We start from the raw sequence: 14089 nt of genomic DNA, 5'->3' as shown, positions 1-14089 counted from the left end.
AGTTCAGCACATGGGAAAGGATCTTGCCTGAGTTTACCACAGCGGGGGGGGGGAGGGGGCGTGATCTCACCACTTCAGCATTGGGAAGGGGAGAACACTGCTTAGTGTCCAGGTTCCACAGTTAAATGTGTGACACTTGGCCAAGGGGTTAAGGTGTCAGTCTAGTGATCTGAAGGTCGTGAGTTTGAGCCTCAGCTGAGGCAACGTGTTGTGTCCTTGAGCAAGGCACTTAACCACACATTGCTCTGCGACAACACTGGTGCCAAGCTGTATAGATCCTAATGCCCTGCCCTTGGAGAACATCGGTGACGTGGAGAGGGAAGACTTGCATGGGCAACTGCCGGTCTTCCATACAACCTTGCCCAGGCCTCAGTCAACATTGAAAATCGATGGACAGCCGAAGATGAAGAAATGCCAAGCGAGTGACCTCCTTTGAGTTCAGCCACAGGGAGGGATCTCCCTTGAGTTCAGCACTAGGGAGGAATCTCATCATAGTTAAGCACCCAGGTAAAGATATTGCCCCAGTGTAGCACCTAGAGAAGGATCTTGCCACAGTTTAGTGCCAGAGAAGGATCTCACCACAGTTCAGTGCCAAGCAGGGATCTCACATGGTTCAGTGCCAGGGAGGGATCTCACTGCAGTTCAGTGTCAGGGAGGGATCTCACCACAGTTCAGCATCAGGGGAAGGGGGGTGATTCTTACCACAGTTCACGCCCAAATATGGATCTCACTGCAGTTACACACCACACGGGATCTTGGCGCATTCGGTGCCCAGGGAGGGTCCTTATCACAGTTAGAATGAGGGTTGGGATTAGAGTTAGATTTAGTGTGAGTGGGTGCGGTACAGTAGGGGTGGTGGTAGATGTTACAGTGAGGGCTGTGGTTAGAGTAACGGGCGAGTTTACAATGAGAGGGCAGGGTTACATTGAGGGGGTGAGATTATACAAGGTGGTGGATCACACTGTGAGGACACAGTTACAGTGGATTGTGTGTGGGTTACATTGAAAGGGTGGGTTATATTGAGATAGCATGGTTACAGTGTGAGGTTGCAATTAGAGTAAGGGGGATCGATTACATTAAGGGAATGTGGTTCAGTTGGCGGGGGTATGATTACATTGTGGAGATATGCTTAGAACAAGGGGCAGAGTTACATTTATAGGAAGAGGTGCAGTCGACGTTTCAGGCCAAGACCCTTCGTCAGGACGAAGGGTCTCGGCCTGAAACGTCGACTGCACCTCTTCCTATAGATGCTGCTTGGCCTGCTGCGTTCACCAGCAACTTTGATGTCTGTTGCTTGAATTTCCAGCATCTGCAGAATTCCTGTTGTTGGCAGAGTTACATTGATGGGGTGTGTTTCCATTCAGAGTGGGGCGTGCTCAGATTGAGGGTTCAGGGTTAATGTGAGGGGTCATGATGTTAGTGGACAAGGTTACAATGGGGCCAGAGTTACATTGAATGGCGTGGTCAGCGAGGAAATGTACACTGGGTTACTGTGAAGGGGGTGGTGTTGCAGTGAGGGACAGAGTTAGGAGTGAGGAGTGAGATTACAGTGGGAGGGGCAGAGTTACAGAAATGGGATTAAAGTGGGGGCAGGGTTACAGTAAAATGCGGGGATAGAGAGGGAGTGGATACAATAAAGGGGACGGGATACAATGGAGAGGCGGGGTTACAATATAGGGGACGGAGTTAAAATTAAGAAGGAGTGATTACAGGCTCCTCCTTACGGTAAAGCGGTGTGGTTTTTAAACAGGAGAATTTACAGTGAAACGGCCGGGGTACGGAGAGAGTCATGGTCACCGCATAGGGGACAGAATTACAGGGTGGCAGGACCAGTATTTGCTGGATTTGTTTCGTAGAGTAGATACACGCCTAATAAATGGGCGCAGCCATTTCGCCTGAGTTGATCGCTCATGCTTCCGGCCGTGGTGCAGGCCGGGAGTTGAAGTCCTGTTATTCCAGACAGGCACTTCCGGTGAGGCCTCAGCGACGTCCAGAGCCTCGATGCTCGAGTGGTGGGCTGGCCGTCGGGGATGAGTGGCCCTGGTGAGAGCGACTATCGGCGCAAGTACCGCAATCTGAAGAGGAAACTGAAACTGCTGCTCTATGTGAGGACGGAGGGTGGAACAGTGGATGATGGGGAGCGGGAGGTTATGGGAGTGAATGTAGACGGCTAAGCGGGGAAGGGCGCGATGATGAGGTGTGAGGAGGTAGTGAGGATGGAGGGAGAGAGGAATGAAGGGGGATGCGGGTCATGGTGTGGAGGGGAGAGATGTGAGGGGATGCGGGTCATGGTGTGGAGGGGAGAGATGTGAGGGGATGCGGGCCATGGTGTGGAGGGGAGAGAGATGTGAGGGGATGCGGGTAATGGTGTGGAGGGGAGAGATGTGAGGGGATGCGAGTCATGGTGTGGAGGGGAGAGATGTGAGGGGATGCGGGCCATGGTGTGGAGGGGAGAGAGATGTGAGGGGATGCGGGTAATGGTGTGGAGGGGAGAGAGATGTGAGGGGATGCGGGTAATGGTGTGGAGGGGAGAGATGTGAGGGGATGCGAGTCATGGTGTGGAGGGGAGAGAGATGTGAGGGGATGCGGGTCATGGTGTGGAGGGGAGAGAGATGTGAGGGGATGCGGGTCATGGTGTGGAGGGGAGAGATGTGAGGGGATGCGAGTCATGGTGTGGAGGGGAGAGATGTGAGGGGATGCGAGTCATGGTGTGGAGGGGAGAGAGATGTGAGGGGATGCGGGTCATGGTGTGGAGGGGAGAGAGATGTGAGGGGATGCGAGTCATGGTGTGGAGGGGAGAGAGATGTGAGGGGATGCGAGTCATGGTGTGGAGGGGAGAGATGTGAGGGGATGCGGGTCATGGTGTGGAGGGGAGAGAGATGTGAGGGGATGCGGGTCATGGTGTGGAGGGGAGAGATGTGAGGGGATGCGGGTCATGGTGTGGAGGGGAGAGAGATGTGAGGGGATGCGGGTCATGGTGTGGAGGGGAGAGATGTGAGGGGATGCGGGTCATGGTGTGGAGGGGAGAGATGTGAGGGGATGCGGGTCATGGTGTGGAGGGGAGAGAGATGTGAGGGGATGCGGGTCATGGTGTGGAGGGGAGAGATGTGAGGGGATGTGGGTCATGGTGTGGAGGGGAGAGATGTGAGGGGATGCGGGTCATGGTGTGGAGGGGAGAGAGATGTGAGGGGATGCGGGTCATGGTGTGGAGGGGAGAGATGTGAGGGGATGCGGGTCATGGTGTGGAGGGGAGAGATGTGAGGGAGGCATGTGGGGAAGGGGTGGGAGTCATGTTGGGGGAGGAATGAGAGGTAGGGGTGTGGTGGAAGGGAGATGTTGGTCATAGATTTGGAAGATGTAGAAACTTTGTTGTGGGAAGAGTTAAGAAATTGCAAGGGCAAAACGACCCTGATTAGAGTTGTATACAGTGCCCTTAGGAGCAGTTAAGGATGTGGTCTACAAATTACAATGAGATATAGAAAATCTGTGTCAAAAAGACAATGTTACAATAGTCATGGAGGATTTCAATTTGCAGGTAGATTGGGAAAATCAGGTTGATGCTGGATCCAAAGGGAGAATTTGTCAAATGCCTATAAAGATTATTTTTTAGAGCATAGTTGTGCTCACTATATATCAGCTATTCTGGATTGGGTGTTGTGCAATGAACTGGAATTGATTAAAGAGCTTAAGGTAAAGGAACCCTTAGGAGACAATATGATAGAATTCACCCTGCAATTTGAGAAGGAGAAGCCAAAGTCAGATGTATTAGTATTTCAGTTGAGGAAAGAATTACAGAGGCATGAGAGAGGACCTGGTCAAAATAAATTGGAAGGGGCCACTAGCAGGAATAGAGCAGTAACGCAAGGAAATCTGCAGATGCTGAAATTTCAAGCAGCACACATAAAAGTTGCTGGTGAACGCAGCAGGCTAGGCAGCATCTCTAGGAAGACCCTGACGAAGGGTCTCTGCCTGAAACATCGACTGTACCTCTTCCTAGAGATGCTGCCTGGCCTACTGCATTCCACCAGCAACTTTTAGGAATAGAGCACATATGGCTGGAATTTCTTGGAGCAATTCAGAAGGCACAGGACATAGTGAATTGACTTTATTACTTACATCCTTCGTATACATGAGAAGTAAAAATCTTTATGTTACGTCTCCATCTAAATGTGCAATTTATAGTAATTTGTAATAAATAGTATGTGCAATGGGACAGTCAATATAACATTGAAATACAATTGTGTCAGCATGAATTAATCAGTCTGACAGCCTGGTGGAAAAACCTGTCCTGGAGCCTGTTGGTCCTGGCTTTTATGCTGCGGTACCGTTTCCCGGATGGTAGCAGCTGGAACAGTTTGTGGTTGGGGTAACTCGGGTCCCCAATGATTCTTCAGGCCCTTTTTACACACCTGCCTTTGTAAATGTCCTGATAGTAGGAAGTTTACATCTACAGATGCGCTGGGCTGTACGCACCACTCTCTGCAGAGTCCTGTGATTGGGGGAGGTACAGTTCCCACACCAGGCAGCAATGCAGCCAGTCAGGATGCTCTCAACTGTGTCCCTGCAGAAAGTTCTTAGGATTCGGGGGCCCATACCAAACTTCTTCAACCATCTGTGGTGAAAGAGGTGCTGTTATGCCTTTTTCACCACGCAGCTGGTGTGTACAGACCACATGAGATCCCAAAGAAGATGCATCCCAAAGAGGAAGAAGTATTCTAAAGACAAGATAACACAATCATGGCTGGCAAGGGAAATCAGAAGCAACATAAAAGCAAAAGAGAGGGCTTAAAATAGAGCTAAAATTAGTGGGAAGTCGGAAGATTGAGAAGATTTTAGAAACCAACAGAAGGTAACTTAAAAAAAGTCAGAAGGAGGGGAACAGTGGAAGTTTGAGAGTGTGAGGGGAGAGGAGTGAATGCAATTGCTATTAGCAGGGAGAAGGTGCTTGGGAAGCTGAAAGGTCTGAAGGTAGGTAAGTCACCTGGACCAGATGGACTGCAGCTCAGGGTTCTAAAAAAGGTAGCTGAAGAGATTGTGGCGGCATTATTAATGGCCTTTCAAGAATCATTAGATTCTGGCATGGTTCCAGAGGATTGGAAAATTATAAATGTCCCTCCACTCTTCAAGAAGGGAGGGAGACAGAAGAGAGGAAATTATCGGCCAGTTATCCTGACCTCAGTGGTTGGGAAGGTGTTGGAGTCGATTGTTAAGGATGTGGAGTACTTGGAGGCACATGATAAAATAGGACAAAATCAGCATGGTTTCCTGAAGGGAAAATCTTGCCTGACAAATCTGTTAGAATTCATTGAGGAAATAACAAGCAGGATAGACAAAGGAGAATTAGTGGATGATCTGTACTTGGATTTTCAGCAGACTTTGACTGGGTGTTACACATGAGGCTGCTTAACAAGTTAACAGCCCATAGATTTCCAGGAAAGATACTAGCATGGATAGAGGATTGGCTGATTGGCAGGAGGCAAAGAGAGGGAATAAAGGGAACCTTTTCTGGTTTGCTGCCAGTGTCTAAATTGGTGTTTCACAGGAGTCTGTGTTGGAACCACTTATTTTTAAGCAATATGATGGAATTGATGGCTTTTTGGCAAAGTCTGTGGACAATGTGAAAGGTGGAGATGCAGGTAGTTTTGAGGAAGCAGGGAGGCTACGAAAGTATTTGGACAGATTAGGAGAATCGGCAAAGGAGTAGAATATAGTGTAGGGAAGTGCATGGTCATACACCGTGGTACAAGGAATAAAAATGTAGGTTCTCTAAATGGGCAGAAAATTCAAAAATCTGCGGTGCAAGGGAACTTGGAGTTGTCGTGCGGGCAGGTTGAGTCTGTGGTGTGGAAGACAAATGCGATGTTAGCATTCATTTCAAGAGGACTAGAATATAAAAGCAAGGATGTAATGTTGAAATTTTATAAAGCACTGGTGAGGCCTCACTTGGAATAATGAGAGCAGTTTGGTCCTTTACCTAAGACAAGGGGGAGAGTGGGGGGATGGTGTGTATGCAAGGTTTAGGGGTGGAGAGAGATAGAGGGTTGAGAGGAGGGAGGAAGGGGAGAAGTGTGGGGTGGGGAAGGGGGTGGAGGTTCACCAGGGTCAGTGGATCAGGGTTAACATTGCAAAGAGGGAAGGGAGGAGATAAAACAGGATAATGGGAAGGAGGTGCAGGAAAGGCAGTGGGGAATGGAGGGAGTTGGGGAGGATAGCATTCAAATGTTGTTAACATACCTGCCTCAGTCACTTCCTCTGGCAGCTCATTCCATATACAGACCACCCTCTGAGTGAAAAAACTTGCCCAATGGGTCCCTGTTAAAGATTTCACCTTAAACTTCTGCCCTCTGGCTCTTGATTCCTCAACCCTGTGCGCTTTCACCTTATCCGTGCCCCTCGTGGTTTTGTAGAACTCTTTAAGGTCACCCCTCAGCCTCCTTTGATCCGGGGAAAACTCTACCAGCCTGTCAGTCTCTCCTGTAACACAAGCCCTCCAGTCCGGGAACGTCCTGGTGAATCTTTCCTGCCCCCTCTCTGACTTGTTGGTATCAGCTCTGTTGTGTGTTAGACAAATGACCAGATTGAATGAAATGCAGATTGTCTGATTTTTGATCATGGCACAGAGTTGGGGAAATTCAACTGGTCAGGCTGAATCTGTGGAAGAAAATTCACACTCAGTACCCTTGATCCACTGCATGTCCCTCTGCAGTCAGTGCCCAAGCCGCTGAGTTCCTCCAAGAGTTTGTGTGTTGCTTCGCATTTCAACATCTGCCATCTGATATCTTACGGCTTCTAATTAAATTCACAGACAACATAGAGATTTGCTTTGTTAAAGGATGCAGCGGCATATAGATTACTTGGAAATGTTGGCAGAGAAATAGCTGATGGAGTTTAATCCAGGCAAGTGTTAGGTGTTCCACTTTGGGGGGTCAAGTGTAAAGGGACAGGACTCAATTAATGGCAGGACTCTTAACAGTGTTGATGTACATAGGGATCTTGGGGTCTAAGTCCATGGCTCCATGAAAGTTACCGCTCTGGGTGACGGTGATAAAGAAGGCGTACAGCACGTTTGCCTTTATTAGGGGTCTGTGTTGGTACCGATTCTTTTTACGTTGTATGTCAGTGATTTCCATGATGGAATTGATGGCCTTCTTGAAAAGTTTGCAGATGATATGAAGACAGGTGGAGGAGCAGGTAGTTTTGAGGAAGTAGAGAGGCTACATAAGGGCTTAGGTGAGGAGAATGGGCAAAGAAATGGCAGGTGGAATGAAGTCAGGAAGTGTATGGTCATGCACTTTGGTAGAAAAAAATTATAGAGTTGACTATTTTCTAAATGGAAAGAAAATACAAAAAAATCAGATGCAAAGGGACTTCGGAGTCCTTGTGCAGGATTCTCTAAAGGTTAACTTGCAGGTTGAGTGTGTTGAATGCAAATGCAATGTTAGCATTCATTCCAAGAGGACTAGAAATATAAAAGCAAGAATGTAATGTTGAAACTTTATAAAGCACTGGTGAGGCCTCGGAGTATTGTGAGCAGTTTTGGTCCTCTTATCTAAAAAAGAGGGTGCTGAAACAGCAGAGGGTTCAAAGGGGTTCACGAAAATGGTTCCTGGATTGAATGGCTTGTCAAATGAAGAATGTTTGATGGCTCTGAGAGTTCAGAAGAATGAGGGATGACCTCATTGAAATCTATTGAATGGTGAAAGGCATTGAAAGAGTAGATGTGGAGAGGATGTTTCCTGTGGTGGGAGAGTCAAAGACCAGAGGACACAGCCTCAGAGTAGAGGGGCGTCCTTTTGGAATGGAGGAATTTCTTTAGCCAGAGAGTGGTGGATCTATGGAATCCATTGCCACAGACAGCTGTGGAGGCCAAGTCTTTATGTATAGTTAAGGCAAAGGTTAATAGATTCTTGATTGGTCAGGGCATGAAGGGATATGGGATGAAAGCAGGAGATTGGGGCTGAGAGGAAAATTGGCTCAGCTGTGATGAAATGGCAGAGCAGACTCAATGGGCCAAATGGCCTAATTCTGCTCCTATATCTTAGGGTCCTATAAGACAGCGGTCCCCAACCACCAGGCCACGGACCGGTACCGGGCCACAGAGCATGCGCTACCGGGCCACGAGGAAGCGATATGATTTGGTCAGCTGCACCGTTCCTCATTCCCTGCCACGGCCACTGATCAGCCATTACGCATGCAAGGTCATGACTTGCACGTCATCCGTGTCAGGGCGGAAAGGAGATCAACTCCTCGAGCTTGCAAATGACGACAGGCTGTAAAGTATGTTTGACATAACATCTCTGCCGGCATTTTGGATCAAGGTCAAGGCTAAATATCCTGAGATAGCCATGCAAGCACTGAAAACGTTGTTTTCATTTCCAACATTTTTCTGCTAAGCGGAGTTTTCTGCAATGAATGCAACTAAAACTAATTGCGGAATAGACTGGACATCAGGAACCCCCTTCGAGTATCGCTGTCTCCCATCACCCCTCGATAGGACGGTGTCATTGCAGGGAAACAAGCCCAGGGCTCCCGCTGATTCAGCGATATTGGTGTGTTGCAATGATTTTATATATTCATACGGGGAAAATATGTGCTGTGCGTTTAATATCCAAATATTACTTAAAATGTGATGATGCTATTGACTTATAAGTGACCTATATAACCATATAACAATTACAGCACGGAAACAGGCCATCTCGGCCCTTCTAGTCCGTGCCGAACGCTACTCTCACCTAGTCCCGCCGACCTGCACTCAGCCCATAATCCTCCATTCCTTTCCTGTCCATATACCTATCCAATTTTTCTTTAAATGATCATATCAAACCTGCTTCTGCCACTTCTACTGGAAGTTGGTTCAACACTTCAAGCTCCCCTGATAACTGACTTATCATTATATCCATGTGAGGAAAATATGCACTGTGTGTTTAATATTAAATTAGTTAGATAAACCCTTTTAGAAACAGAATTGAGGGTATTACCCACTTATCACCTATATTCCGGTAGTGATTAACACCCACCCCCACGAACAGAATCACCAAAAAGGATTTGTTTGGGGGGGGGTGGGGGAGAGGAATCGGCAGGTCACGACGCACATGCGCATTGGTGCCCGCGCAAGGCTTCATGGTCATTGTAGTCTTTTGGGTAAACAGCGCATTTGACTGCTACTCTTGTTCATTGGCAACCCAACCGCGCCCCCCCCCCCCACCAGTTGGCCGGTCCGCAAGAATATTGTCAATATTAAACCGGTCCGCAGAGCAAAAAAGGTTGGGGACCCCTGCTATAAGAGGCTCAAAACTGCTCACAATACCTCAAGTGAGGCATCACCAGTGCTTTATCGAGTCTCAACATTACATCCTTGCTCTTTTTAATGGTCGTCCTCTTGAAATGAATGCTAACATCGCATTTGCCTTCCTCATCACAGACTCAACCTTTAGGGAATCCTGCACAAGGACTCCCAAGTCACTTTGTGCTTCAGTTTTTTGTATTTTCTCTATATTTTGTATATTCTCTATACCGGGGGGGGGGGGGCGGTTGGGTTGCCAATGAACAAGAGTAGCAGTCAAATGCGCTGTTTACCCAAAAGACTATAAAAGAAAATAGTCAACCCTTTCATTGCTTTTACCAAAGTGCACGACCATACACTTCCGGACACTGTATTCCATCTACCACTTCTTTGTCCATTCTCATAATCTGTGTAGTCTCTCTACTTCCTCAAGACTACCCTGCCCTCCACCTTACTTTGTATCATCTGCAAACTTTGCAACAAAGCCATCAATTCTGTCATACAAATCATTGACGTATAATGTAAAAAGAATCGGTCCAACACAGACCACTATGGAACACCATGAGTCACCGGCAGCCAACCAGAAAAGGCCCCCTTTCTTCCCACTGTTTGCCTCCTACCAGTCAGCGACTGCTTTATCCATGCTAGGATCTTTCCCATAATATACCATGGGCTCTCGTTAAGCAGCCTCATGTGGCACCTTGTCAAAGGCCTTCTGAAAATCCAAGTACACTCATCAACTGATTTTTTTTATATTTCAAAATATACTTTATTCAAAAATAAAATTATATACAATAAGCCATTCAATAACTTTCCATTCTTTACATACTTTCCCTTATCGTCTGTACATATCCATACTTATGGCCACCCACGTGGCACTCCAGTTGTTCACCTTACCACATAATTGTTGAGGGGTATACTCCCCACCACCCGACCCCTCCCACTCCCAACACTCATCAACTGATGGCCTTTGTCTATCCTGCTTATTATTTCTTCAAAGAATTTGAACGGATTTGTCAGGCAGGATTTTCCCTTGAGGAAACAATGCTGACTATGTCCTATTTATCATGTGCTGCCAAGTACCCCGTAACGGCATTCTTAACTATTGACTACACCATCTTCTGAACCACTTGGGTCAATCTAACTGGCCTATAATATCCTTTTGAACATGCAGGGAATGGATCATGGATACATGGGGAATGGAGGGCGATGCAAGTTCGAGTTATGCTTGGTTACAAATATTTATCTAAACTGAGTGCCCGAGGTAACAGGACAAAACAGACATTGATCATACATACAATGACAAATGTTTATCTAAAGACGCAAACACGAGGAAATCTACAGATGCTGGAATTTCAAGCAACACACATAAAAGTTGCTGGTGAATGCATCAGGCTAGGCAGCATCTCTAGGAAGAGGTACACTTGATATTTTGGGCCGAGACCCTTCGTCAGGACTAACTGAAGGAAGAGCTAGTAAGAGATTTGAAAGTGGGAGGGGGAGGGGGAGATCTGAAACGACAGGAGAAGACAGGAGTGGGAGGGATGGAGCCAAGAGCTGGACAGGTGATTGGCAAAAGGGATATGAGAGGATCATGGGACAGGAGACCCAGGGAGAAGGAAAAGGGGGAGGGGGGAAAAACCCAGAGGATGGGCAAGGGGTATAGTGAGAGGGACAGAGGGAAAAAAGGAGAGAAAGAGAAAGAATGTGTGTATATAAATAAATAATGGATGGGGTACGAGGGGGAGGTGGGGTATTAGCGGAAGTTTGAGAAGTCAGTGTTCATGCCATCAGGTTAGAGGCTCATTCTTTTTCTCCCTCTGTCCCTCTGACTATACCCCTTGCTCATCCTCTGGGTTTCCCCCCTCCCCCTTTTCCTTCTCCCTGGGCCTCCTGTCCCATGATCCTCTCATATCCCTTTTGCCAATCACCTGTCCAGCTCTTGGCTCCATCCCTCCCCCTCCTGTCTTCTCCTATCATTTCGGATCTCCCCCTCCCACTTTCAAATCTCTTACTAGCTCTTCCTTCAGTTAGTCCTGACGAAGGGTCTTGGCCTGAAACGACGACTGTACCTCTTCCTAGAGATGCTGCCTAGCCTGATGCATTCACCAGCAACTTTGATGTGTGTTGCTTATCTGAAGTGTGTGCCCAGGGCCTCTTCACAGCAGCACACCTCCACTGTTTACTGTTTCCATGGCACCACCACCTCCAGCCAGTGATGACCTAGACAGCAAAAAGAGAGTATGTACTTTCTACGTGCTAGATTTAAACTCTACTGGCACTGTAACTTCATCATTTGAACCAGTCTGGGGTGGGCCAAAACCTGACAGATAAGGATTTGTGTCAGCATGGAACAGTTGGGTCGAAGGGCCTGTTTCTGTGCTTTCTCACTCTGTGACTGGTAGAATCTTTGTGTTCTTGTTTATCTCCTTCTGACCTTTCCTCCCAAGCTCAATTTCCCCCCCACCCCATCCTTGTATTCTGTGTCCCACTACTCCCACACTGTATTCCACTCTCTGTATAATACAGCATTCTGACCTAAAGCCTTGACAGTTCCTCCCCGTACAGCATCTGTCCCAATACAGCATTCTGGCCTGCCAACCTGCTCTGCTCATATATCTCTCTTATACCTCAGGGTCCCAGCTGCCTAAATCCACACATCCATTTTTCCCCTCACCACTGCTTTAATCCCTCTTCGCTCAGGGATCATCATTCTGGTCTAATGCTCTTTTTCTCTCCTCCCCCCCCCCCCCCCAACCTCCCAAATCCCATCTCCCAAATGCAGGAACAGGAATGCTTCCAGCTGGAACTCCGCAAGGCCCAGAGAAAATTCATTAAAGTGTCTCGGGACAAAAGGTGACTCCCCTCCCTCTTTTCCTCTCCATTCCTATTCCTCTCTCTCTCCGCTCCTCACCCCGCCTTCCCGGCTGCTGTGCTCTACCCATGACCACAGGAAACTGCAGAGAGTTGTGGACACAGCTCAGCACACCACGGCAACCAGCCTCACGTCCATGGGCTGTGTCTACACTTCCTGCTCCCTTGCTAAAGCAACCAACAGCATTAAAGACTGTACATTTTCTGGTAACAGAATGCTGAATGAAGTGTTACAGTTACAGAGAAAGGGCAGTGCAGGCAGACAGTAAGCTGCAAGATCATAAAAGAGTCCATCTCATTGTTCAAAGAGACTGGTCACTGGTCTTTTTGCAGTAGAGTAGAAGCCGGGCTAGAACCTGGTGAGATATGCTTTCAGGCTTTTTTATCTTCTGCCCGGTGAGAGATGGGAGAAGAAGGAACGTCTGGAGTTGGTTGGATCTTTAGTGATGCTGACTGCTTTACCAAGGCAGTGGAAGTGCAGGAGTCCCTGTAGGGGCAGCTGGTTTCTGTGATGTCCACAATTCTCATCAGTTTGTTCTGGTCACGGACAGAGTAACTGCTACACAAGGCTGTGATGCACCCAGATAGAATGATCTCTGTGGTGCATTGGTAAAAACCTGCCTCTCCCTTCTCACTTCAAACCTGTGCCGTTTGTTGAAGACTGCCCTAACCTGGAGATAAAGACTCTGATTATTCATTTTATCCATGGTAGGGAGGTATGTGCCCTTAATATATAATGCTGAGTCCACTTATCTCTGCAGCTATTTCCATTCGTAGAAACATAGAAAACCTGCCTCGTGCATTCAGATTGCAGTCCCAGACTGTGATGTAACCAGACTATGCTAGTATCTTTCCTGTAATACCATGGACTCTTATCTTGTTAAGTAGCCTCATGTGTAACATCTTTTGAAATGAGACCTTCTGAAAATCCGAGTACACAACGTATACTGACACTCCTTTGTCTATCCTACCTGTTATTTCCTCAACAGATTTGTCAGGCAAGGTTACCCCTTAAGGAAACCATGCTGACATTTGCCTATTTTATCGTGAGTCTCTGAATACCATGAAACTTCATCTATAATAATGGACTCCAACATCCTCCCAATCACTTAAGGCAGACTAACTGACCTATAATTTCCTTTATTCTGCCTCTTTGCCTCTCTTTTTAAAGAGTGGAGTAACATTTCCAAATTTCAAGACCTCTTGATGAAGGTAGAGCAGTAGATGTAGTGTATATGGATTTCAGCAAGGCATTTGATAAGGTACCCGATGCAAGGCTTATTGAGAAAGTAAGTCCAAGAGGACCTTGCTTTGTGGATCCAGAATTGGCTTGCCGACAGAAAGCAAAGAGTGGTTGTAGATGGGTCATATTCTGCACGGAGGTCCATCACCAGTGGTGTGCCTCAGGGATCTGTTCTGGGACCCCTACTCTTCATGATTTTTATAAATGACCTGGATGAGGAAGTGGAGGGATGGGTTGTGGGTGTGTGGATAGTAGGGTGGGCTGTCAGAGGTTACAGCGGGACATCGATAGGATACAAAACTGGCCTGAGAAGTGGCAGATGGAGTTCAACCCAAATAAGTGTGAGGTGGTTCATTTTGGTAGGTCAAATATAATAGCAGAATACAGTATTAATGGTAAAACTTGGCAGTGTGGAGGATCAGAGGGATCTTGGGGTCGGGGTCCGAGTCCATAAGACACTCAAAGCTGCTACGCAGGTTGACTCTGTGGTTAAGACTCTGCAGTGCATTGGCCTTCATCAACCATGGGATTGAGTTTAAGGGCTGAGAGGTAATGTTACAGCTATATAGGACCCTGGTCATACCCCACTTGGAGTACTGTGGACCCTGGTCAGACCCCACTTGGAGTACTGTGCTCAGTTCTAGTCACCTCACTACAGGAAGGATGTGGAAACTATAGAAAGGATGCAG

General features: G+C 47.5%; 1 protein-coding gene across 2 annotated transcripts in view; it reads left to right on the top strand.

The window, feature by feature from the left end:
• The first annotated feature begins 1942 nt into the window (after positions 1-1942).
• Positions 1943-14089, top strand: part of ino80e (INO80 complex subunit E) — a 30928-nt gene continuing 18781 nt past the window's right edge. The window contains exons 1-2 of one of the 2 annotated variants that reach the window (XM_063063077.1): positions 1943-2105; positions 12069-12139. In XM_063063077.1, coding sequence (XP_062919147.1) covers positions 2031-2105; positions 12069-12139 — 146 coding nt within the window. In that variant the 5' untranslated portion in view covers positions 1943-2030. The remainder of the gene's footprint in view (positions 2106-12068; positions 12140-14089) is intronic. The other variant, XM_063063078.1, reaches the window with a different exon arrangement.

This window comes from Mobula hypostoma, chromosome 11 (assembly GCF_963921235.1).
Source record: "Mobula hypostoma chromosome 11, sMobHyp1.1, whole genome shotgun sequence".
Taxonomy (NCBI): domain Eukaryota; kingdom Metazoa; phylum Chordata; class Chondrichthyes; order Myliobatiformes; family Myliobatidae; genus Mobula; species Mobula hypostoma.
The sequence above is the reverse complement of the archived record's forward strand: the minus strand, read 5'-3'. Positions and strand labels throughout refer to the sequence as shown.